Source organism: Oryx dammah, unplaced genomic scaffold (assembly GCF_014754425.2).
Source record: "Oryx dammah isolate SB20612 unplaced genomic scaffold, SCBI_Odam_1.1 HiC_scaffold_18, whole genome shotgun sequence".
NCBI lineage: Eukaryota > Metazoa > Chordata > Mammalia > Artiodactyla > Bovidae > Oryx > Oryx dammah.
In genome coordinates, this window is record NW_024070202.1 from 105392976 (window position 1) to 105420094 (window position 27119).

The following is a 27119-nucleotide window of genomic DNA, read 5'->3' on the forward strand; positions in this document are numbered from 1 at the left end:
AATCTATATATTTTTTCAAGTATTAAAAAGCAAATAAACAAAGGAACAATGAATGAAAATGGCTTTTAAAAGATGATGGATTGCAATATTTATTTTTCATAACTGTGTTATTGGGAGGTAATTTATTATTACATTCTTTTGGTAGAGTTAGAAAACTGAAATACTAGTTAACAGCCAAAAATACAATAGTGTGTAACACTAGATATAGCCTTCAAAAAAAAAAAAAACCCACATAGTAAAGAAAAGAGAGAGTATGTGTCTCACTGTTTCAGACTATGCCTTGGAGAAAATAGCTGTATCTTAATCTCATTTTTCCCTTAGGGGCTCAAAAACCTCTTAAGTTACCATTACCAGTACTCATCAATGGTGAGGTTTAAGGGACTTATTTCTTCTTAATTAAATTCACCAACAACTGATTTAAGATCCAGAATATCAGTTTATTATTTAATATTGGGGGCTTACCAGGTGGTACAGTGATAAAGAATCTGCCTGCTAATGCAGGAGACAAGAGGCAATGATTTGCTGGCTTTCCTGGTGGCTTAGTGGGTAAAGCGTCTGCCTACAATGCGGGAGACCCGGATTCGATCCCTGGGTCGGGAAGATCCCCTGGAGAAGGAAATGGCAACCCACTCCAGTACTCTTGCCTGGAAAATTCCATGGACTGAGAAGCCTGGTAGGCTACAGTCCATGGGGTCCCAAAGAGTTGGACAGGACTGAGTGACTTTCCTTTCCTTTCCTGGAAGAAGAAATGGCAACTCACTCCAGTATTGACTGGGAAATCCCATGGGCAGAAGGAGTGTGGAAGGCTACAGTCCATGGGGTCACAAAGAGTTGGGTTTGCCTGAGCGACTGAGCACACAGTTTACATTGGAAGCTGTATCTTGTCAAACACAGAAGTAGTTACCTACAAATGACCCTTTATTATAGCCTCCAGAGATTACAGCATTATTCTCTGACTTTTGTTCATTCATTCATTCAAGTATTGACTAAACAATCAATACTTTGAAAATCACTCTTCCAAAAAATGTATTTATAATCTAAGAGAATAAGATGTCCTTTTCCTTACAGAGATTTTATTCTTTTGGAGTGAGACCCACAATAAATAAACATTAAAAAAAGATAGTTCCAGATAGGTAGTGACAATTTCTATGACAGTTGTGAGATATGATGCTATTTAGAGAGCAGTTGAGGCAGGTATGAGATAGATTGAACAGGGAAGGGAACTTGAGATAGACAAGTTGGGTCACAGAATAGAAGAAAGGAATTTCATGTTCTTAAGGACTATTGCCATTACACTGTGGAAACACAATCAATTAGACTTCTCCACTTGAGAGTAATGTTTTATTAACCTGGTTTATCTCCAGGAATTGTTTTCAAACATTAGTATACTTTTTTTCCTCAAGAATGTTATAGAGAGGGACTTCCTGGTGGTCCAGTGGCTAAGACTCCATACTTCAATGCAGGGAGCGTGGGTTTGATCCCTGGTTGGGGAACTAAGATCCCACATGCCACACGTTGCAGCCAAAAAAATAAAAGAATGATGTTATAGAGAAACATCAATAAAGTTTTTTGCTCTCAGTTATCCATGGGATGTGTATGTGTGGTGTTGTATTTATTTTTCACCATTTCTTTCTGCACTGTGAATAGTTAAAATTTAGAAAGATTTCTTGGTGACATTTTTCTCATGTTTGCTGTTTAAACCCTTTCCCTGCAGGACCCAGCCATTTCTGGCAATGAGACCCAATATCTCACATTCACCAGAGGGAAGGAAAGTGATGTGTTCATCAAATGGCCAGACAACAGCGATATTGTCTGGGGAAAGGTAAGACTTTGGATAAGGTGCCTGTAATTAATCAGTATCACAATTGATTAAAAGAGATGCAATAACTCTTGGCAATATATATTGGGTAATTTATAAATTATGAATGAGTAGAAATCTGTCTGATACTGATTAGCTCAATAAACATTAATAAGGCTAAGGTTTCAGGTCTAATCCTCTAAAATATCGGTGAGCCTTGTTTTATTGTCTGGAAGTATTCCAATGACCCACCCCTTATATATGCCAACTGGTCATTTAACAAAGATAAAGAATCCCTTTGAAAAGGACTTTGAAATCTATCTCTCAGTCACCCACTCTCATCTTTGACCCAGGATGCTTAATCAGTATGTAAATAAATCACTGAATGCTATGAATTAATCTCCTTCTCTTATCTCCTTTCATTCCCTTTTGTGGCCTCAATCCTCATACTCATTGTTCGACTCTTAGCAACAAGATTTTAAGTGGACTTCCTGACTCTGGATGACAGTAGCTCTTAGCCAGGGTTGCTCTGTAAATATCTCATGCTGCTTCATCTTGTTGCCAAAATCTTGGCTTCTAGTCTACCGATGCTGAATAGAAATACAGAGGCAACATTTGGAGGAAATAGAAAAGATTAGCTTTATTATTTTTACCAGGCAAAAGGGAAAAACAGTGGACTAGTGACTCAATAATTGTGCCCTGCTCTCTTAGGAATAGGGAGAGGTTTTATATCCTCTTGAATGTCTTGATTTTTTTTTTCCCCCTGCTGCAAAGTTTCAAAATGGCCACAGCTGGCATCAGGCAACTCAGCAGCCAAGTCTGGTGTCCCTGAAGTTATCAGCCCAGGACCTTCTTTCTGAAATGGAGAATGCTACAGGAGTGTAGGAGGAGAAGAATGCCAAGCGTAGAGTATAGTCTATATGGAATCAGAGAGTAATTAGCTTTGTGAAGGACAAGTCCAGCTACAAGTGTCTGTTAGTTCAGTTCAGTTCAGTTGCTCAGTCGTATCCGACTCTTTGCAGCCCCATGAACTGCAGTACACCACGCTTCTCTGTCCATCACCAACTCCAAGGGTTTACTCAAATGCCTGTCCATTGAGTCGGTGATGCCATCAAACCATTTCATCCTCTGTCGTCCCCTTGTCCTCCTGCCTTCAATCTTTCCCAGCATCAGGGTCTTTTCCAATGAGTCAGCTCTTCACATTCAGGTGGCTAAAATATTGGCGTTTCAGCTTCAGCATCAGTCCTTCCAATGACTATTCAAGACTGATTTCCTTTAGGATGGACTGGTTGGATCTCCTTGTTATCCAAGGGACTCTCAAGAGTCTTCTCCAACACCACAGTTCAAATCCATCAATTCTTCTGAGTTCAGCTTTCTTCACAGTCCAACTCTCACATCCATACATGACTACTGGAAAAACCATAGCTTTGACTAGATGGACCTTTGTTGGCAAAGTAATGTCTCTGCTTTTGAATATGCTGTCTAGGTTGGTCATAACTTTTCTTCCAATGAGTAAGCATCTTTTAATTTCATGGCTGCAATCACCATCTGCAGTGATTTTGGAGCCCAAAAAAATAAAGTCTGACACTGTTTCCACTGTTTCCCCATCTATTTCCCATGAAGTGATGGGACTAGATGCCATTATCTTGATTTTCTGAATGTTGAGTTTTAAGCCAACTTTTTCACTCTCTTCTTTCACTTTCATCACAAGGCTCTTTAGTTCTTCTTCACTTTCTGCCATAAGGGTGGTGTCACCTGCATATCTGAGGTTATTGACAGTTCTTCCAGTAATCTTGATTCCAGCTTGTGCTTCTTCCAGCCCAGCATTTCTCATGATGTACTCTGCATATAGGTTAAATAAGCAGGGTGACAATATACAGCCTTGACATACTCCTTTTCCTATTTGGAACCAGTCTGTTGTTCCATGTCGAGTTCTAACTGTTGCTTTCTGACCTGCGTTCAGGTTTCTCAAGAGTCTGTTAGTAGTAACAGCTAAAGAATAACCAAAACAATTGTAGGCCTGTTTGGCTGCTATGTGCCAAAGGCTGTTCACTTGTTTCTGTTTTGCTGCAACACTCCTGCTCTGGGTTAATGCCCTGTTCAAGTGTCTTTGAGTGTTTCCTTCCCAACTTACCCAAATAATACCTGCGCTTCAAGGCCAACTTAAATGCTCACTCTTAGGAAGCATTCAAAGACCAGCTTTGTTCTCCCTTTTCTGTATTGCAACTCTCAGAGAGTGTAACATACAACCTAGTGCTTATGTTCCATCTGTGAACTTGGAGAAAACAAGGACTGTTTCTTACTTAAGGCTCAGCAGATACAGATTATAGAAGTGAGCCTGGCATGTACTAAATGTTCCGTATTTGTGGAATGAATGAATGAATCAATGTATATAGTTGAAAAGTGAAAGTGAAGTCATGTCTGAGTCTTTGTGACCCCATGGACTAGAGCCTATCAGGTTCCTCCGTCCATGGGATATTTCAGGCAAGAATACTGGAGTGAGTTGCCATTTCCTTCTCCAGGAGATCTTCCCAACCCAAGGATTGAACCCAGGTCTCCCGCATTGTAGGCTGACGCTTTATCGTTTGAGCCACCAAGGAAGTCCAAAATGTATACAGTTAATGTCCTTCTAATTATAGATGAAATTGGTTGATACTATGAATTTTTTAATGCTGTGTATACTTGGGGTCCCTAGTAAGTTGTGATACTGCTTAAAAGCATTGAGGCTAAGCGTATGGGTTGTGAACAGAAATCAATCTTATTCCTTTAGAGTCACACTTAATATGTATTTTTTTATAAGGGGAAATTTGTTACAAGTCTGTGATAGGCAGATCAGTGAAAAAATCATCAGTTGCAAAGTGATTGTACAGAGGATGTGCTTAGAAGGGGTTTAGTTAATAACATTCAAAAGTAAAATTTTGAAAACTGATGGAATGAATCAAGAGATCCCAACCTATATTCACCTAACAAAATTTCATATATTCAGACTTTGCAATTTAGTTAATGGCAAATATCCCCCAGAACTGTATGGAGATGCATGTCATTTGAGTCTAACATGTGAAACATCTCATGGTCTGTGTGCAGTGCTTTTTAAAGATTTTAATTTTTCTTTTTCTTTTTTTTCTAGGTTTTGCCAGATCTTCCCAACGTGAATGTGGATGGGTCCCTTGATCATGAAACTCAGGTTAAGGTACAGTAATGCACAGATTTTTGTCTACATGGTTCTAAACATCTGGATACTTATGAGTTTTACCCTGATGTTTGGTTAAGTAGCTCTGAGTTGAGTATACTTGTCAACGGGTAATTTTCTGGAAGCAAAATTTTCCCCAAATGGAAACCCAACAGGTAGCTAAAGTGGAATTGTATAGAAGGGAATCATGTATGAAATACCTTTACCTGTGCACCTTCAACGGGTGTTTGAACTTAATGTTGCTTGAAAAATAAAGAAGGAAAGTCTGGGATCTTTTCACTGGAGAGGTTATGAACAGATTGGGTTTTAACGAATTGTCTACATTTAGAAGAAAGTGCTGGTCAGTTGAAAGGAGCAATGGCCTTGACTCAGCACTTGTTGCCACATCAGTCTTGGGCATCCAGCATCCCATCCACACTGCAGCTCACATTTCCCTGCATGACTGACCTCCTTGATATGGCCAATGTGATAAAAGTACTTGTGCTCTGAAGTTTGACTGTTTAGACTCTGATGGTTAATTTTCCTGTTTATATGATGACATGCCTAATCGTAAAGTGAATCCCATGTTTAAAATGGGACTTAAAGACTATCTAACCTTCTAGGAAAAGAGAGAATGGAGGCACCTTTCCTGGTGTGTGTGTGTCCACAGTAAACTCTGCGCAGCTGCAGCCACTGATATGAGGTTAGGGCACACACTGAGTGGGCAAAGCCTTGTACAAATACCTGCTTGTCTCCCCTTCCTGGTCCTTGTGCACCCCACTTCCAGGACAGGCTGAGACCCCACATAAGAGCATGTGTCATTCTTACAGCTGTACAAAGCCCACGTTGCTTTTCCTGACTTCTTGCGGAATAGCACAGCTGCCTGGTGGAAGAGGGAAATAGAAGAGCTCTACAGAAACCCTCGAGAGCCAGAGAAGAGCTTGAAGTTTGATGGACTGTGGATTGTAAGTCATCTTTCATGCCTTTCTTTGAAAACATTAGCAGTCAAAACTCAGGGAGATAACTCAGAACCTACTAAAGCAGCAAGCTAGGGCTGGAGGAGTGGATGAGAGGGATGCTGTTATAGAGCTGAGGTGCTGGGACCACCAGGAAGAGCAGAGAGAATCATACGTCTGCCCAGGGACATACTGCCTGGTGGAAGTTGGAGTCCCTGAAGGCAATGAGCCACCGTTCAAGTTGCTGCCTGAAAAAGAGAGGGACACATACCTGACTTCTCTTAGCTCCCACCCTCTAAGCTCTTGCCAGTGCTTTTCATTGGCCAGACCTACATAGAGGCCAATGCTAAAGGAGCCCAAGAGCCCATCATGTGATGCAGGGCAGGGCCAGGGGTGGGCAAGGCATGGATCAGAGGCAACTGATATTCATCACAGGGCTGGGAAAATGCCAGCATCAAAGGTCCATTCCGACGCTTGCTATGCTGGTTGGTTGGGCTTAAGAGCAGGGCTTCCTGAGATGTCTCTGGGACACACATTCGAAGTCTCCTCTGTTGGTGTTTTTCTAGGAGTGGGAAGCATATCAGTGCCCCAGCTTCCTCCTCCACTGTGCAGTGGTCTGAGCTCCCGACCGTATTCCAGGTCACCTCTGAAGAGCTTCTCCAGTTTGGGCCAGGCTGAAAGAAACTTGCCATTGACCCAGAGACAAACCTCTCAGCCACCCACTGGCGGCCCTGGGGCTTCCCTGGCTACCATCAGGATAGGCAGACCCAGAGTAGGCACACAGAAGGACACAGATTAACCCAAACTGTGAAGAGATGGGGCGAGCCCTGAGGAACACAGATCCCAACAGCTCTGTGGTGTTTGTTTCACTGCAAGAAAGCTGTAGCTAAATAACTCCAGTAACCAAGAGTCCTCCCAAACAGCTTGCCTTTGCATTTTAGTATGTCCTACTTAAGATCACCAGGGGCTTCCCTGGTGGCTCAGACAGTAAAAGTGTCTGCCTGCAATGTAGAGACCTGGGTTCAATCCCTGGGTCAGGAAGAGCCCCTGGAGAAGGAAATGACAACCCACTCTAGTACTCTTGCCTGGAAAATCCCATGGATGGAGGAGCCTGGTGGGCTACAGTCCACGGGGTCACAAAGAGTTGGATATGACTGAGCAACTTCACTTTCACTTTCACTTAAGATCACCTAATATACAATATTTTAAGTTTTCCATTGATAATGTAGGCTGTGAATACATTCACCTCAGCAACTGCTATTTCTTGCATTTAAGTAATAGATCCCTGCAAGTATTATTTGATTTCTAGATTGTTTCTGAGTTACCTACAACTTTTTAGGACCGTATCTACTGTAGAAAGTTAGAGTTTCTCCTGGTTTTAGGTCTATGCTGATGTCAGAATCAATAATCTAAACTATTGATAATGAGGAGATTATAATAACCATTAGCCACAGATAAAAAGTGAGTCATCCACACAGAAAAGATGGGCTTGTGTGGGGAGAAGAATCAAAAGGAGATTTACTTAGGTCATGATTCCAGCCTATTTTCAGTATTTTGTTACTATAAGCCAATCCTCACAAGTCTAAAAATGCCAAGTAAACTAGAGGTTTAACACTCTTCTTCAACCAAAATGATTTCTTAGAATCCTTTTGGGTTGAGATTACACAGAGTCAGTGATACAACCAGCTGGTGTAAATTTGACCTTGTTTCTGTGAGGTCAGTGTCATCTACAGGAAGGTCCATGCTGCCTCTGACCCACAGAATTTTATTTTTCTTGCTATCTCATTGCAGAACATGAATGAACCATCGAACTTTGTGAATGGATCTGTCAGGGGCTGCAGCGATGAAATTCTTAATAATCCACCCTATGTGCCATGTATGTAAAATAATGTCTTCACCAAATTACTTCTCTCCTCAAAATCCTTGCAATTTTCCTGTTATTGTCAAAGTGAAGCCTAATTTTGGCAAGAAAACACTTTTAAATCTGATGTAAAATCCCAAGTAGAGTAACTTTGAATAAGTGCAAATAAACAACTAATCAAGCATAGAAACAATAACATGATGTGGTATGAAAGAAACCAAGCAACAATGTGCATCTGGTTATAGTGATGAGTACGGACTGATAACTGAAACTCCCACTCACCCCCTGCACACCACACACACCATACCTACATCCCACACACTACACTGCACACACACCATGCACGTGCACATGCAGACGTGTCACACACCGCACACATCACACACCCTGCCACATACTACACACACACCGCAAAGACACACATATACACCTGCCACACACACACACACACACACCCTACATACACGCTTCACTCTTTTGACTAGATGATGGAAATCTAGCTCCGTCAACTCCTTCTGCCCGTGTTCACAGAAACTGCATGAAAGATATTCCGTGTTTGTCCCGTGGTAAAAACAGAAACAGAATGTCAATGGGCCCTGGGTTTAAAGGTGTCTTAGGAGTTGAACACCTTACAAGGTGAACTCTTTCCTCGCCTTGAACTCGTACCTTCCTTGAACTCTTGCCTAGGGAAGGAAGTGACTCACTCCATTAAGAGCACTGTCCCAGTAATTCGTGGATTCCACATTTCCTGAACTGTGGGTCACTGCTAGGCTTCCTACTGCCCACCAGCTCCTTCCTTCCTTCCTCTCTCCCTTCCTCCCTTCCTTTCTCCTTCCTTCCTTTCTGCCGTTTTCACCTTCTTTCCTTAATTTAGTATCTGTGTATCAGATAAGTGATGACAAATCAGAAAGCTTTAGCCGTACTAGTGCAGTGATGAAATAGGACCTGTTCCCTTGAGAACATTACCATCTAGTGGAAGAGCTGATCATAACCACAAAGGGGTTTATTGCATCCTAACTGGACTAGCAACCCCCTGTGGCTATTGGAGTTGGAGCAAACAGAAGGCTGCCCTTCCTGGCTCCGTACCCGCTTCTTACCTGTCACTAATTAAGCAGCCACAAGACCCTGATAACAAAAAATTCTTAAAACCGGAGCTGTTATTGGTAATGAGGTTGTTGGCTGGAGTCGAGAAATGCGAAGCTGATGGGCATTTCTGGTGAACATGCAGATCAGGCTTTGTAAGAATTAACTCTGCGCTTCCTCCCAGACTTGGAGTCCCGGGACCAGGGCCTGAGCAGCCAGACCCTGTGCATGGAGAGCCGGCAGGTGCTGCCCGATGGCTCACCGGTGCGCCACTACGACGTGCACAGCCTTTATGGCTGGGCCCAGACCAGACCCACGTACGAGTGAGTGTGCTTTTGTCATTGGCCAGCAAGACAGTTTTCATTTCTTCCCATGGCTGTAAATATCTAGAGTTCTGACATGGTCAGGGACAAAGTTCTTTGCATCACGGGCATCCACCCTTATTCCATGTGTATGTGCTAAGTCACCTCAGTCATGTCCGACTCTGTGCAACCCTCTGGACTGCAGCCCACCAGGCTCCTCTGTCCATGGGGATTCTCCAGGCAAGAAGACTGGAGTGGGTTGCCATGTCCCCCTCCAGGGGGTCTTCATCGAACCTGCATCTTCTATGACTCCGGCATTGCAGGAGGATTCTTTACTGTTGAGCCACTGGGGATACCCCTGCCTTATTTCTTGCCTTCATTACCTCTCACTGGGGTGTGTGTGTGTGTGTGCGCGCACGCGTGCATGCATGCATGCCCACGCATCCCTGTCCATTTTTGGACTTGTGTAAAATATTGGCAGTAACCTAAATGGATTTGTTTCCGCTATAGCTAACTTCTTTTCCTGATGTCACTTACTGAATACTTTATCTCTGGCTATTGATGTGATGCTTTCTTTATCAAATATTTGGATTACATCATACACCAGCATCTATCAGTAGATTTTCTCTTTTGTTCCACTAATTTTTCTCTCATATCTTGTTTTCATTTTTGGGCTAAAGCATCTTACAGAAGACTGACCTTCCATTGATAAATATTTAAACATCCTTTATGTGTATTTGTCCCTCTGTGCAAAGTTTTTCCTGCGTTTTGAGGATTAGCCTAGTATAGAGCATATTACCAAAAGGAGCTGTAGTCATATATACTTTTATTTGGGTACCAGATCTACCTCTTTGCTCTTTAAATGGCTGACAAATTATCTCTCTCCTTTGAGCCTCAGTTTCCTCACAGTAAAAGGAGGCCAGGGTTGTGAGACTGCACACGTGAACATGACCGGTATAATACCTGGGATAGAGTAATTGTTCTATGAATATCTGTCTTACACCTCACCCCAGCCCTCCTCATACTTAGAAGTAGACAGCTAATTAATTTTTTTAAGAAAAGAAATCCACATATTGTTAATCAACTATATTCCAAAATAAGATAACATTTTTTAATTAAAAAAATTTTTTTAAAGAAAAAGAAATCTGTATTTTAGTTGATGCTGTATCTGCAGTTGTTCTGCTGGGGAGTTGATTGGGACTCTCAGCATCACTTAAGTAGCAGATGCTTTCTGGCTCAAAATGGAGCGGCACTCTGCTGCCTTCCACTCCAGGCTACAGCTACTCTTTATGATAAAGGTCCTCAACTGTCCAGCCTCAAATTCACCGTCAGCTCACCCCCTTGTCCCCCTCTGAGCAGAGCCGTGCAGGAGGTGACGGGACAGCGAGGGATCGTCATCACTCGCTCCACTTTCCCCTCTTCTGGCCGCTGGGGAGGACACTGGCTGGGCGACAACACGGCCGCGTGGGACCAGCTGAAGAAGTCCATCATTGGTGTGTGGGCTCTCATCCTGGGGCCTCTCCAGCGTGGGGAGGGGGCTGGAGTGCTCCTCAGTGGGGTTGTCATGTCTAATCACCCTCCATGCGGTCAGTGAAAGCCACAGGAGCTGAGTGCTCTGTGTGTGTGACTTTTAATGCACACCCGTCTTTTGACATTTTCACCACGAGCGGCTCAGAGCTTTCAAATGTGGAACAGAAGAGACAGGTCAAACCTACCCTTCCCACGGTCTGCTCTCCCGTGTCCAATGCAGCTGTATCTTCTCCCTGCAGGCATGATGGAATGCAGTCTCTTTGGAATCTCTTATGTAAGTCCTACTGGGGCCATGATGAATCCCCTAGTTCAGATTTTGGTGTGTCTGAAACCCACAAAGTCCCACTTAAAATATGCTCTGATTTTGCATCTTCTCAGACAGGAGCAGACATCTGTGGATTCTTTGGAGATGCTGAGTATGAGATGTGTGTTCGCTGGATGCAGCTGGGGGCGTTTTATCCATTTTCCAGGAACCACAACACATTTGGGACCAGGGTGAGGGAAGCGGGTTACGGTGCGGGTGTTTCGTGTCCTCACATCACAACTTCCTCTTGTAATTTTATTTATGTATTTGTTTATTTTTGGCTGTACTGGGCCCTCATTGCTGTGTGGACTTTTTCTCTAGTTGTGGCGAGGAGGGTCTAGTCTCTAGCTGCAGCGTGCAGGCTTCTGCTGTTGTGGAGCACGGGCTCTAGGGCCTGTGGGTTTTAGTGGTTGCAGCAGTTTGGGCTCAGTAGTTGTGGCTCCTGGGCTCTAGAGCACAGGCTCAATAGCTTTGGTGCACCGGCATAGTTGCTCTGCAGCATATGGGATCTTCCCAGATCAGGGATTGAACTTGTGTCTCCTGAACTGGCAGGTAGATTCTTTACCACTGAGCCATCAGGGAAACCCCACCATTTCTTCTTAAGGCTCAAGAACATCGTACTTATTTGTATGATGAAAAATTATAAAATCACCAGCAACTCCAGTGCTTGGAAAATCCACAGAGTTCAAAAGCCCAGACTACCAACAATTTTTTAAGAATATACTTTTTCCCATCTCTTGGGTTATTCGTGCCTATGAGGAGAAATGTTTATGGCTCCCTACGGAGCTGAAATAGAAAGAGGCTCCCTTTGCTTTTAGAAATGATGGGTTTGTATTTTACTTAAATCTCACTGAGTTACGTCAGTGCTGCATGGAGACCCATCTCTCTCTACACACGTGCAGGGCCAAGACTAGACCCCATCTTGAAGGGTTCATGAAAAGGAAAGGAAGCAAGAAACTCCAGTTTATAAAGATGGCAGATGGAGGGAAAGAGGAAGCTATAAGTTAGAGGAAAAAGGATGTGTAACCTACACAGCTTTTGAACTGTGGTGTTGGAGAAGACTCTTGAGAGTCCCTTGGACTGCAAGGAGATCCAACCAGTCCATTCTGAAGGAGATCAGCCCCTGGGATTTCTTTGGAGGGAATGATTCTGAAGTTGAAACTCCAGTACTTTGGCCACCTCATGCGAAGAGTTGACTCATTGGAAAAGACTCTGATGCTGGGAGGGATTGGGGGCAGGAGGAGAAGGGGACAACAGAGGATGAGATGGTTGAATGGCATCATTGACTCGATGGACGTGAGTCTGAGTGAACTCCGGGAGATGGTGATGGACAGGGAGGCCTGGCGTGCTGTGATTCATGGGGTCGCAAAGAGTCGGACACGACTGAGCAACTGAACTGAACTGAACTGAACCTACATATGGGATATGTGCCTGTGCGTGAGTGCTTAGTTGCTAAATCCGACTCTTTATGACCCCATAGACTGTAGCCCACCAGGCTCCTTTGTCCATGGGATTTCCCAGGCAAGAATACTGGAGTAAGTTGCCATTTCCTTCTCCAGGGGTTACTCCCAGATTAGCGATCAAACTCACGTCTCCTGTATTGGCAGGGGGATTCTTCACCACTGAGCCACCAGGAAAGCCCATATGTGTGTGCTGGTCCTTTTCTCATACTGCTGGGAAGGAGGAGGTAACCTTCCACTTGCTCCTTTACCCTTTTAGAGACAAGATCCTGTGGCCTGGGACTCAGCCTTTGAGATGTTCTCAAGAAAAGTCCTCCAGACCAGATATACTCTGCTGCCTTACCTCTACACTCTAATGCATAAGGCTCACGCTGAGGGCAGCACTGTGGTTCGACCCCTTCTCCATGAGTGAGTAGAGCCGGGTTCCCCCAGTGACAAGTCTAGGATGTCTTGGGAATAACCCTCTGCAACTGTCATAACAATATGGGCATATTTTTCACATTTTTTCCTTTAAGGTTTACAGAGGAACGCACAACGTGGGATATAGACCATCAATTCATGCTGGGCCCTGCCATCTTAATTAGCCCCGTGCTGGAAAATGTGAGTTTTCCACTGTGGCTCAGATACCCTCCAATCATATAATCTAAAGAACAGAAAGGACATTTTATGGATCCTTTTTTTTTTTTTTTTTTTTTTTCAGCTGGGCTAGGTCATTTTTGCTCTGCGGGCTTTTCTCTGGTTGTCAGCAGGCCCTGCTCTCTGGTTGTGCTGTGAGGGTCTCTCATTGTGATGGCTTCTCTTGCTGCAGAGCACAGGCTTTAGGGCACGTGGGCTTAGTGGTTGCAGCTTCTGGGCTCTCAAGCATGGGCTCAGTAGTTGTGGCGCACAGACTGAGTTGCCCTGTGCTTAGTGGCAAGAGGGATCTTCCCTGACCAGGCATTGAACCTGTGTCTCCTGCATTGTCAGGCAGATTGGATTCCTTACCACTGAGCCAGCCACAAGGGTAGCCCTACAGGTTGTCTTATCCAGCTCACTGTTTTCAGGCAAATGCATTTCTAGAACTTCTAAGGGAGATCTTGATTGTTTTTCAAGATCTCCATTAATGGAAACTTTACCCCCACAAAGGATTCTCATTTTGGTATCTTGTCATATTGCATCCTTGCAAAATCTACCTTTTCATAAATGTTATGTTTCTCTGTGTTTAAAGAAGAATTTCCTAGGATCTTTCTCAATAAAACCTTTCCAACTCTTAAAGTCATTAATCAAGTTCCCTTTTTAATCTTATTTCTACAGAGATAATTTTTAAAATTAAAAGTAAGTTATTGGCATATTCATAATGATGTGTTGATTTTGTGTTTCAGAACGCATTTCAGGTCCAGGCTTACTTTCCCAGAGCCCGTTGGTATGACTACAGCACGGTAAGAATTAACATTGTTTCTGGACCTGGGTTGGTCCCTGCAGGCAGAGAGAGGGGCCTGGAACTTTCTCCTGACTTCCAAGCACATATTTTCTAAGGCAGTAAGTTTCAGCCTTTCAGCCATGCAAAGTTTGCTTAAATAAAAGTATCCATAAAACCATAAATATTAGAAAATCTGATGTCTATGTTACATTGACTCCTCCCCAACCACCTACCTTTTCTGGACAATACAGAGAAAAGGCTAGATTTTTAGAGGTTTTAGCAAAGCTGAAAACCAGAGATTTTCTGCTTCGATTTGCAGTATTTTGCTGATTTTCTTGGAAAGGAAGGACTTGTGATAAAGCAGGCACTGATTTCATCTATTTTTCTCATCATCATTCCTTGCCTACTTTCTCCCTTCTAGGGATCGGGCAATGAATCAACAGGTGAGTGGAAGGTCCTGGAGGCTCCCCTGGACCATATCAACGTTCATATCAGAGGAGGCTACATCCTGCCTTGGCAAGAACCTGCGATGAACACTCACTCCAGGTAAGGGATAGAGGTGGTGTTTGTTAGCCTCACTCTCCCATTCCGAGGCAGCCTTTTCAGAAGTGGCCCACCTCGATGGAGGATAAACTAAATATGGACAGTTTCATTAATCTGATTCTGAGAGTACCTTCCAAAAGGGATCTGGGGGAGAATGAGTTCATGAAGTCAGTCTTGGGGAGAACTTTTATCTGTAGCTTCTGTGTCAAAGGTTCAAGGTATGTTTTCCCGAGGGTACCATCATGTACCTCTCTCCACAGCATTTAAAAATTCGGGAATAGGAGTGAGCTTTTTGATTTGTGATGTCTATCCAGAGTTTTAGTACTTATCCTGAGGTCTACTTTGGTGAACTCAAGAGAAATAATCCATACACACACACACACACACACACACACTACACAAAATAGAACATGTTATGTCAAGAGAGACATACGTAACAAGAGTAGTAACCACTACTTAGTGGTTACTAAATGGAAGTTAGTGGAAGTTAGCTTTCACTCTTGTGCTATAAAAATCATGGTTTCAGCTCCGGGCTGAGTCTTGAATAATAGAATTTGAATGTATGAAAACAAGAGAAAGGGATATACCAGGAGGATTAAAGAACTAAAGGTGAAAAATGAGCTTAATTTGGAGGACAGTAAACCATTCATGCTAAGTTTAACTGGAGCACTGATAAAGGAGATAAAGTGAATCAAAAGCAAGCTGGTTAGTACCAGGCCATGGAAAGTTGTGAATGCAGGAGAACACTGCATTTTATTCTACAGCAATCTGGAAGCTGCTAAATGACTGTTTTTTTTGGGGGGTGGGGGGTGGGGAGAAGCTTCTTATATTACTTAGGTATGTAAGTAACATGTATGTATTTGATTTTTGGAGATTTAAGTTGTATTGAATGTTTCATTAAAATATAAACATTTTATTTTGTTAGCTTTTAAATATCTTTTGTTTGATCTCATCTGTTTTTAGAATTTTAGGTGTATTTTTAATGCATTTACTTTTTTTCTGGATGACTATATATTTTCCAAAGAAGCTGTCCTTCATTCTTACAACCTGCAGTCTATAGAAAAATAACTTTTCTTTTAATAGCCGACAGAAATATATGGGATTGATTGTTGCTCTGGATGACAATGGGAGAGCTGAAGGTCAGCTGTTCTGGGATGATGGACAAAGCATTGGTGAGTAGGAGCTTTCCTGGGTCCGCACACAGCAGTCAGGAAAGCCATACATGGAGGCTCAGGATATAATTGGCATGAACTGAAAACCTGTTTCTATTACTACTATTAATAAGGCGGTGGTGTTGGATTTTTGCAACTTTTGTTTCTCATATATATTACGCTGTAGTTATAATAGAAGCATATAGGGTCCCCAGCTTTGTAAGATCATCAATTTGATATTATAGATTCAGCTGGGGGACTTAATCTCCCTATAACTTTCTCGCTCTGATAAGAGTGTTACTGCAAATATCAAGCTGGCCATCCACTCGCAGTGGTTCATGGATCTGCCTCTCTTTGGGCTAACCATCTAGAACCAGGCACCCTTTGCCTCCAAAGTGGTGGCTCAAACAGTAAAGAATCTACCTGCAGTGCAAGAGGCTGGGCTCAGTCCCTGGGTTGGGAAGACCCCCTGGAGGAGGAAATGGCAACCCACTCCAGTATCCTTGCCTGGGAAATCCCATAGACAGAGGAGCCTGGCAGGCTCCAGTCCAGGGTCTCAAAGAGTCAGACATGACTGAGTGACTAACACTCTTTTAGTGCAGGCCCACTCAGGAAACATGTTAGAGCTTAGAAAATTTCTTAGTGTCTCAGAATTTGGGAATTAAAGTTGTCAAAAGAATAATTATGTCAATGAAATATTGCTTTGTGTACTTTCTCTTCCCAGTCTAGGAACACGATAGTTCTATCTTCGATATTGGTGCTTGTCACTATAACTGGAATATCCTCTTCCTCAGGCATTGCTGTAGATCTATAATCTCTCACCAACTGATGTCCATTTTCCAATACTTTATTCCTGTGGACCAGAACATTCTAATCTTGTAGCAGGTGGCAGTTACTGAATTTATAGGGTTTCTTTTTTTCAATAAAATAAAACATTTTTTCTTTATTTACAAAAGTAAAATATTTCTAAAGGTTTCCTCCTTTTGATTTTATTCATTACAAGGGTAAACATATCATCATTAAAGAAAACATTTTAGAGATAAAAAATTAGAAAAAAATTAAAACCAGTTGATATTTTTACGGTAGCACCTTTTGCTTTCATTTTACTTAAAATAATGCTTAACTTTCAATAATGCTGAAACTATGCATGCTCAGTCGCTTCAGTTGTGTCCAACTCTTTGCGACCCTATGGACCGTAACTCCTCAGTCCATGGGCTTCTCCAGGCATTACTTCTGCGGTGGGTTGTCATTTCCTCCTCTGGTTGAAAACATGAAGTGAAGTGAAGTGAAGTGAATTCAGTCAGTCATGTCCAACTCTTTGCAACCCCGTGGACTGTAGCCTATCAGGATCCTCCATTCATAGGATTTAACAGGCAGGAGTACTGGAGTGGGTTGCCATATTTAATTTATGAATCCTGTTTCTTTGCACTTAACATAATGACACAAATATGTCTAGATATTATTTTATACACCTTATCAATATCACACCTTACGATTATCACATTCCATTGAAAGGATATTCCATAATTTATCTTTCTATAGTTATTCCCTGTGCAGGATGTTTTCAGTTTTTATTGTTATAAAATAACAACATTGAGTATTAACATTTGTTTGTATTTCAGATTATTTCCATAGGGTAGATTCCTAAAAGTAAAATTATTGTTTTCTAATTAACTTGATACACCTACATAAAGTGTACCCATTTTAAGTTTACAGTTCTATTAATATATGTTTTGACAAATGTATACAATTGTTGGTTTGCTACTATCACAATAAATATGTAGAATATTTTTGTAAACACAAAGCCCTTCTACTTCTTTCCAGCAAACTGCCCCCCACTCCCAGTTTATTATTTCCACTCTCTGACAACCACTGATCTGCTTTCTGACATTATGAATTAGATTTGTCTTTTCTAGGTTTTATGTAAATAGAATCCGACAGTATGTCCTCTTTGTGTTTAGCCTCTTCCACCTAGCAAAATATTTTTAAGGATTCATCCATTTTATTGCATATGAGAGTTCATTACTTTTGACTCCTGAATAATAATCCTTCTCCGTTTAACCATTCTAGTAGGTGTATAGTGCATTTCATTATGGATGTGATTTACACTTCCTTGATGTTGAGCATCTTATCATGTGTTTATTGGTTATTTATATACATTTATATACATTCTTCAGAGAAGGCAATGGCAACTCACTCCAGTACTTTTGCCTGGCAAATCCCATGGATGGAGGAGCCTGGTAGGCTACAGTCCAGGGGGTCACTAGGAGTCGGACACGACTGAGCAACTTCACTGTCACTTTTCACTTTTATGCACTGGAGAAGGAAATGGCAACCCACTCCAGTGTTCTTGCCTGGAGAATCCCAGGGACGGGGGAGCCTGGTGGGCTGCCACTATGGGGTCGCACAGAGTCGGACACGACTGAAGTGAATTAGCAGCATATACATTCTTAGGCCTTTCCTGATAGCTCAGTTGGTAAAGAATCTGCCTGCAATGCAAGAGACCCTGGTTCGATTGCTGAGTCAGGAAGATCTGCTGGAGAAGGGATAGGTCACCCACTCCAGTATTCTTGGCTTCCCATGTGGCTCAGCTGGTAAAGAATCTGCTTGCAATGCAGGAGACCTGGGTTCAATCCCTGGGTTGGGAAAATCCCTTGGAGAAGGGAAAGGCTCCCCACTCCAGTATTCTGGCCTGGAGAATTCCATGGACTGTATATTCTGTGGGGTCACAAAGAGTCGGATATGACTGAGTGACTTTCACTTCACTTCACATCATATACCTTCTTATGTGAGGTTCAAGTCCTTCACCCATTTTTTAATTGTCATTTGTCTTTATTATTGAGTTCTATGAGTTACGTATTTTACCATCTTTTATCAAATATATGGTTTGTTCTCCCTGTCTGTGACTTGCCCTTTCAATTCCATCATGGTATCTGGCAAAGAGTAACTTTAATTTTGATTAGACATCAATTTATTCATGCTTTTCTTATATGATTTGTGCTTCTTGTGTCTTAGCCTAAAGAGTGTTGTGGTACCAATTCCAACATATGTATATGTGAGTGTTTTTCCACATCAACAAGCAACTCTGGGACACCAGCTGGGTGTGCTACAATTCAATTCAATTCAATTCGGACACTAACTACTGGAGATCATGTCAGATCCCAAGGTTAAGGGGTCGGTTTCACGAGACTTCCTCCTCCTGCCTTCTCCGCCCTCTTCTGATGCTAGATCTGTGCTTCTGAATCACCAACTATAAATCGGAGGGTCCCATGACCCCCTCCTCAGGTTGGATTAATTTGCTAGAGTGGGTAGCAGACCTCAGAGAAACATTTTGCATAATAGTTTATGGGTTTATTACACAAGGATACAACTCAGAAATAGCTAGATAGAAGCAATGCATAGGGCAAGTATGAGAGAAGCGTTGTAGAGCTCCCCTGCCCATTCCAGGTGTGTCCCTCTCCCCACATTTCCATGTGTGTTCCAACCCCTAAGCTCTCTGGACCTCATTCTTTGTGTTTTTATTATTGTTGTTGCTGTGTTTTTTTTTTTTTTTGAAAGCTTCATTACATAGGCATGGTGTTTAAATTCTTGGCCATTAGCTACTGATGCAATCTCCAGCCCCTCTCCCTTCCAGAGGTCTCAGAGTAAGACTGATAGTTGGTTATTCTGGCAACTAGTGGGAGAGCTGGGATCGATCTCTGGGTTGGGATGATCCCCTGGAGAAGGCATGGCAACCCTCTCCAGTATTCTTGCCTGGAGAATCCCCATGGACACAGGAGCCAGACAGGCTACAGTTCATGGGGTCGCAAAGATTCGGACAGGACTGAGTGACTAAGAACAACACCCAGCACACAGCCACCATCCTGAGTCGCTTTCCAAAAGTCACCTCATTAACATAACAAAAGGCACCTTGATTGCTCTCTTCACCTGAAATTCCAGTTTAGGCTTCTATAGCAGCTTTCTGATGAAGACCAAATATGTATTATTTATCATAAATCATATCACATAGCCTAACTGAAGATTACCAGTTTTACAGTCTTAGCTTTTATATATTAGGAATCCACCTCATTAGTATTATATTTTGTATGTATGTAATAGTCCAGGTTCATTTCCCCCATGTCTGTCCAGCTGATCAAGCACCACTTTCTTGAAAGTATAATCTTTTTTCCTTGTTTTATTTTCCTGACATTTCTGTTAGCTATCAATAGGTTATATGTGGCTGAGAGTTTATTTTGGGTTAGTTTTTCTGTTGATCTGAATGTTGAATCCTTATGCCACTATCATATTGTCTTGACTAAAGTAGTTTCAGATTTGTTTATTGTAGTTCCTTTGGATTTCAAAAAAAATTTAAATCAACTTGTCAGTACCTAACAAAAAGCTTATTAGAACTTTAACAGAAATGCACTGATACTAAAGATAAATTTAGGGTTATCGATCTTCCTCTCTATCTCATCTTCAATTAGGTAAGTAAGTAAGTGAAAGTATTCTTTAATTACTTCAGCAACATTTTATAATTTTCAGTGCATGGGTCTTGCACATATTTTGTTAAGTTATCCTAAGTATTTCTAAGTTTTTGATGATGTTGCAAGTGGCATTTTAAATTACTCTTCTTCATGTACGGATAATACTTTAGAAGCCTATATTCCTTTAACACAATATATAAGAGAGATGTTTTTCAAATTATTTTCTTTTATCTCATTTATAGGTGAAACTGGCAAAAAATGGAGGGATATAAAGGAATTAGATTACTTTTGTTTTCAAAGTTCCATTTAGTCTCTGGATTTGTTTTTTAAGTTAACTCTATGGAGAGACATGTGATATATTGGAATTCAATAGGTCTGGCTTCAAAAACCATTTCAGTCATTTATTAATTGCATATCTATTGGGAAGCTTTATAGCTTTATATCGGAGAAGGCAATGGCACCCCACTCAAGTTCTCTTGCCTGGGAAATCCCATGGATGGAGGAGCCTGGTAGGCTACAGTCCATGGGGCCACTAAGAGTTGGACACGACTGAGAGACTTCACTTTCACTTTTCACTTTCATGCATTGGAGAAGGAAATGGCGACTCATTCCAGTGTTCTTGCCTGGAGAATCCCAGGGACGGAAGAGCCTGGTGGGCTTCCGTCTATGGGGTTGCACAGAGTCGGACACGACGGACGCGACTTAGCAGCAGCAGCAGTAGCGGCATAGCTTAATATCTTTCTGCCTGTATTTCCTCAGTTTTCAAAATCTGCAAGATATTACTTATGTAGATTTTATGCAGATTTAATTGATTTAATATATAGATAGAATTCCCAAAACATAGTTGCTGAATAAAATGTATCATTAATATGCAAGATAAATAATAAATTTCCATTATAAGCTTGTAAGTTATTTTACATTTAAATCAGAGTGGCTAGCCTAACAACAAAAAGCCCAAAAATCAGAGAAAAGAGATTAACTAGCCACCCAAGCCAACTTTTAAGGGAGTGGGACTTGAACCTTACAAGAAAATAATATGTCACAATGTCAGTTTTTAAATTTAAGAACTGTGTTTATTAATGGGCTAAGATGTTCTCATCTATTAGGAAGTACATATTTTTCCTTACGTGAAGTGTATGTGAAAGATGAAACTTCAGTCAAGAATTTGTTTGGGAAAAAAAAAAAAAGAATTTGTTTGGTGAGCAGAAAATTATAGCAACAGGAATTAACGGCCAGTAACACACTGTCTTGATTATAATTGCTTTGAAGTAGCTTTTTTTAAAGATTTTTTAATATGGACCACTTTTAAAGTCTTTATTTAATTTGTTGCAATATTGCTTCTGTTTTGTGTTTTGGGCTTTTGACCTTGAGGCATGTGGGATCTTAGCTCTCCCACCAGAGACTGAACTCACAAACCCTGTATTGGAAGGCAAAGTCTCAACCACTGGACTGCCAGAGGAGTCCCTGAAGTAACTTTTGAAATTAGAGAGCAAGAATTCTCTTCTCTTTTAAGAAAGTGCCTTTATTTGTGCAGGTTTTCTCAACCTTGGTAACACTGACATTTGAGAAACCTATATGCAGGTCAGGAAGCAACAGTTAGAACTGGACATGGAACAACAGACTGGTTCCAAATAGGAAAAGGAGTACGTCAAGGCTGTATATTGTCACCCTGCTTATTTAACTTCTGTGCAGAGTATATCATGAGAAACACTGGGTTGGAAGAAGCACGAGGTGGAATCAAGATTGCCGGGAGAAATATCCATAACCTCAGATATGCAGATGACATCACCCCTATGGCAGAAAGTGAAGAGGAACTAAAAAGCCTCTTGATGAAAGTGAAAGAGAAGAGTGAAAAAGTTGGCTTAAAGCTCAACATTCAGAAAACGAAGATAATGGCATCTGGTCCCATCACTTCATGGCAAGTAGATGGGGAAACAGTGGAAACAGTGTCAGACTTTATTTTGGGGGGCTCCAAAATCACTGAAGATGGTGATTGCAGCCATGAAATTAAAAGACACTTACTCCTTGGAAGGAAAGTTATGACCAACCTAGATAGCATATTCAAAAGCAGAGATATTACTTTGCCACCAAAGGTCCGTCTAGTCAAGGCTATAGTTTTTCCAGTAGTCATGTATGGATGTGGGAGTTGGACTGTGAAGAAAGCTGAGCGCCGAGGAATTGATGCTTTTGAACTGTGGTGTTGGAGAAGACTCTTGAGAGTCCCTTGGACTGCAAGGAGACCCAACCAGTCCGTCCTAAAGGAGATCAGTCCTGGGTGTTCACTGGAAGGACTAATGCTGAGGCTGAAGCTCCAATACTTTGGCCACCTCATGTGAAGAGTTGACTCATTGGAAAAGACTCTGATGCTGGGAGGGATTGGGGGTAGGGGGAGAAGGGGACGACAGAGGATGAGATGGCTGGATGGCATCACTGACTTGATGCACATGAGTTTGGGTAAACTCCAGGATTTGGTGTTGGACAGGGAGGCCTGGGGTGCTGCGATTCATGGGGTTGCAAAGAGTCAGACAGGACTGAGTGACTGAACTGAACTGAACTGATTTCTTTGTTATTGGTGGTGGTTGAACCATTAATTATACAATGTTTATACACCCCCACCCTTTAACCACTAGATGCTAAAACTCTCCAGCTCCAAAACGTAACAACCAATGGGTCTCTAGATAACTGCTACATGTTTCACCAGCAGAATTGCTGCTGGTTGAGAACCAATGTTTTAAGGGAATCTGGAATCCTTTCCAGCTTCCCTGCTGGTTCAGTGGTAGATAATCCTCCTGCCAATGCAGGAGACGTGGGTTTGATTCCTGGATTGGGAAGGACATGGTAACCCACTCCAGAATTCTTCCCTGGAAAATCCTGTGGACAGAAGAGCCTGGCAGGCTACCATCCATGAGGTTGCAAAAGTTGGACATGACTTAGCAATTAAACAACAAGAATCCTTTTATACAGCTTGAGCTGATTAGGACTAGATGATTAATATCATATTGCGTTTATAGCACCAAAGTTAGTGTGTAAAATCAGCTCTTTATGAGCAATATATTTCAAAAATAGGAGGGAAAAAACAATTTTCTGTAAAACTTTGTTGTTGTTTAGTCACTAAGTCATGTCCGACTCTGTTTGTGAGCCTATGGACTGTAGCCCGCCAGGCTCCTCTGTCCGTGGGATTTCCCAGGCAAGAATACTGGAGTGGGTTGCCATGTCCTTCTCCAATAAAACTTTAGGTTCCTACAACAAATATATTCTAGCCTTAAAGTTAAAAATTAGTACTCCCAGCAAGTTTTAAACTTTTTACACTGTTTAAGGTCTATGCAGAAGCACTTTTCCCCTTTTCACCAGCCCTAGAAATTAAAATTTAAAATATGAAGGTACAAGTATAGATTTAATTTAAATTTTCTCTTAACTGTTTTTAATTATTTTTAAAAATTTACTTAGATTTAAGGAGATTCAATAGTTAGGTCAAAGTTAATCTTAAATAGCTTATATGAACAGAATCTCATTCTTTAAAATTTTTATATTAAAACTGCTAAAATAGGCTATGGTGTTTTCTTATGTTCACTTTCTAGCCAAAGCTCAGTTTAAAAATAAGGGTTCACAAGTGTTCATTTCCACAAGAGTGGAGTTAATTTAAAAAACAAAGACTATTATTGGGTTCAGGGAGAGACTATGTTGGCATATTGATTAGAGATGAAATGTTAACTAGGGCCAAGAATAAAACATGAAATGAAACTGACTTTTATGAAACAGGCGTTTAGCCACATAAGGAGAATGAGTAAAGCAGATATCAACTAAGGAGTATTTCAAAGAGGAGATGTGTGGGCAAAGAAGTTAAAAATCTTGAACATCATGATGAGATATTGAAATTTAATATACTTTATCATTGGTGATTTTGAAAGGACCAGATTCAGTGGGGAAAAACAAAAGATACACAGGAGCTGAAGGGTGGTGGATATAGGATTGAATTATGAGTTGAACACATAGATGTAACAAGCTGAGGCCAGAGGCCTTAGGATCTGGAACACTGTGGAAGGATGAGCTAAGAGTAGGGAGAGAGGAACCAGGAAGGTAGAGATGATGATGACTTTGATGATGATTGTGAACAACAAATTTTGAGCACTTATCAACACAAGTGGCATGTTGTAGACCTCATTGCCTTGAGCTGGCTATTATTAACATCTCCAGTCTACAAATGATGAAATGTTAAGTAATTTCCCAGAGTTTCCACAATAATACAAAAGTGGAAATTTGAATCTATGTCAATTTCTCTTGAGAGCACAAATTCCTAACCACTCTCCCCAATTCTAAGCCTTTATCATCACAGCCATGTGACTTCTCAAGGCTATGCGCTTGCTGTGTGTTAGTTGCTCAGTCGTTCCCACTCTGTGACTGCATGGACTGTAGCCTGCCAAGCTCCTCTGTCCACAGAATTCTCCAGGCAAGAATTCTGGGCAGTGGGTAGCCATTCCCTTCCCCAGGGGATCTTCCTTACCCAGGGATCAAAGCCAGATCTCCTGTACTGCAGGCAGATTCTTTGCTGTTGCAATCAGTAGCCTCCATGCTTTTTCACCTATGGTGTCTATTAGTTCAATCCAGATTCTCTTGTATTTGCAATCTCCTGATGCTCACCTCAAAAATACCCTCTTCCATAGGTACATCCCCACACTAACCAGGGGTGAAATATTCCCTCAGCTACTACCTTTACTGCTGCTCTACAGAGGTCATGATTTGTCGATCAGTACTTGTGATCCCAATGAAATATTTTCTGACTGCATGAAAGATTATCTGCCATTGTTGAAACAATGAGTAGTTGCTTATTCTTTTTTCTTGCTTGCAGATACCTTTGAAAATGGAAACTATTTCTTGGTAAACTTTACAGCAGCTCAGGTAAGACTGTTTTATTGAATTTTATAAATCCTTTCCCAGTTAGCTATAGATTGAATGTAATCAGTGAACGGTATCATATCCCACATCTTCCTGCCTTTACATGTACAAATCAGATCTACTGACATGAAAATAAGGAAGAAACAGTTCTTATTTTGACAATTGCCCAGTATACCATCACTCTATTAAAAAAAAATTGTAATTCATATAATGCTGGGGAAAAAAATGAGTCCTTGAATATATGACATGTTTTTAGGAAATGAGACACTTTCTGGCTGATAAAAATTTGAAGGATAAATGCTAGATTGGCTATCTGTTGCACAAAAATGGTGCAAAAACAACCTCATAACTTCATAAAAAATAACCTCATAACTTCATAAAAAACAACCTCATAACTTCAGCAGCATGTAGTAATTAATGCTTATTTAGCTTATAACTTTGCAGTGCTTAGATGATCTAAGCTGGGCTTGGCTGATCTTGGCCAGCTCACATTCATCTGCAATCAGTCATGGGAATGTCTGTTTGCTCCAGTGATTATATATCTGGAGGGGGCGGTCACATGTTGGAGGTCAGCTGCTCTTGGATGATCTAAGATGGTCTTACGGGCAGGTCTGGGCATGACCTTTCCATGATTATGAAAGAGGGCAAAAGCAGAGGTGGACAAGCCTGAGTGAGGGCTTTCTGAAATCTCCATTTGTATTAAGTTGGCAATAAGCAAAGTCATATGGCTAACCCCAACAGAGGTGGGATAGAATGCCCCATCCAGAGAGGGAGGTCATTGCACAATTGCATGGAAAAGAGTATAGATAGGGAGGGACAAATCATTGGAGGTCATAATACAATCAATCTATTAGGCATGTTAAATGATTCCATGGATAATCCATATAGTTTTAATTAGAGTAGGAGGATCATTTAATTAGATAATCCATAGTTTTAATTAGAGTAGGAGGATCATTCTCTATCAAACCTATAATCTGCTTCTCTCTAATTTTTACTTGTGGATTTAACTAAGGAATAGTATAACATAAACCTTTTGTGTTTTTTCTACCTAACAGTGCTTCAAGTGTTTGAAGGTATCTGTCACATAATCCTTCTGTCTTCTTGGAATTATACCTCTCCAGGCTAACTTCATACTTCCTCTGTTTTGTGCCTACACTGGTTTCCAGATTAGCTCATTCTGTTTGGACTAGATTAGTCTAGATTTCTCTTAAAACAAATTTATTGTCTTAAGTACTTAGGAAGTATGTCTTCATGAAATATTTAAGAATAAAACCAGCATTTTTGTTAACATTGTAATATAGAATTTAGTCTATTAACAGATGTATTATGTATCTTTTCCTCTTTATACATTCTTTGCAGAGTGCACTTCAAATCCAAATGATACATAATAATTATTTGAGTGACACTAATTCACTGAAAGTTGGATATATTAGAATCTGGGGCATAAACTCTACTGATATAACACAAGTGAATGTCTCCTATGACAATCAGCAATTCATGGTGATGAATTTCAAGAGTGACCCTTACAATCAGGTATGTCTTAAAGGAATGTTATCATATCATACATTAATTTTATTTTTCTGTAAAGTTATTAGCACTATTGTTGTATTTACTTATACTTGAAAGGTTACATATATTTGCAAATGTTGACTCATATTGTTCAGTGCACATTAGTGATCCTCTCAGGATAGTCCAGGGATCAATGATCAATGATCTGATGGAATCCTCTCCATATGTTTCCCAAAGAGATTGTGCTGTGTGTTAGATGGGTCTTAATAAGATGCATTGCACAGTTGTTATACTGTAATGTGAGGTTTAACTTAAATGTGATATTTAACAAATTTTAAAATACCAACTTCTTCTCTTCTTTTCTGGCAGACACTAAATATTCAATTGACTGACAAGATTATCAGCCTGGAAAAGTTAACTGAGGTTACTTGGATTCACAGTGGCCCTATAGTTTCTACTACGACTATGACGAGTACCTTCCCGATAAGTCCTTTACATCCTTCTACAACTTCCACTACTGCTGCTACCTCTGTTACCACCAGTTCTTCTACTTCAAGTAGCGCTAGTACTGGTACTACTGAGAGCACTGGTGCTACTCTTCCTATGACAACCGCTTCTTTCCCAACAAGTGCTACTGAAGCTTCAACTGGTACTACTGGTGCTAATACCAGTGCATCTTTCCCTACAAATACTGCTAC

The 27119-nt window shown here is 41.2% G+C and overlaps 1 protein-coding gene across 1 annotated transcript in view; it reads left to right on the plus strand.

Annotated features, from left to right (window-relative positions):
• Window positions 1–27119, plus strand: part of LOC120877676 (probable maltase-glucoamylase 2) — an 89997-nt gene that overhangs the window by 60608 nt on the left and 2270 nt on the right. Inside the window, exons 33-48 of the mRNA XM_040260030.1 lie at window positions 1715–1822; window positions 4926–4988; window positions 5798–5932; window positions 7715–7799; window positions 9052–9190; window positions 10529–10662; window positions 10939–10973; window positions 11078–11194; window positions 12723–12871; window positions 12979–13063; window positions 13825–13881; window positions 14284–14408; window positions 15489–15577; window positions 24866–24915; window positions 26272–26445; window positions 26791–27119. The exon at window positions 26791–27119 is cut by the window's right edge and continues 39 nt beyond it. Of these exons, the coding sequence (XP_040115964.1) occupies window positions 1715–1822; window positions 4926–4988; window positions 5798–5932; window positions 7715–7799; window positions 9052–9190; window positions 10529–10662; window positions 10939–10973; window positions 11078–11194; window positions 12723–12871; window positions 12979–13063; window positions 13825–13881; window positions 14284–14408; window positions 15489–15577; window positions 24866–24915; window positions 26272–26445; window positions 26791–27119 (1874 nt within the window). The remainder of the gene's footprint in view (window positions 1–1714; window positions 1823–4925; window positions 4989–5797; window positions 5933–7714; window positions 7800–9051; window positions 9191–10528; window positions 10663–10938; window positions 10974–11077; window positions 11195–12722; window positions 12872–12978; window positions 13064–13824; window positions 13882–14283; window positions 14409–15488; window positions 15578–24865; window positions 24916–26271; window positions 26446–26790) is intronic.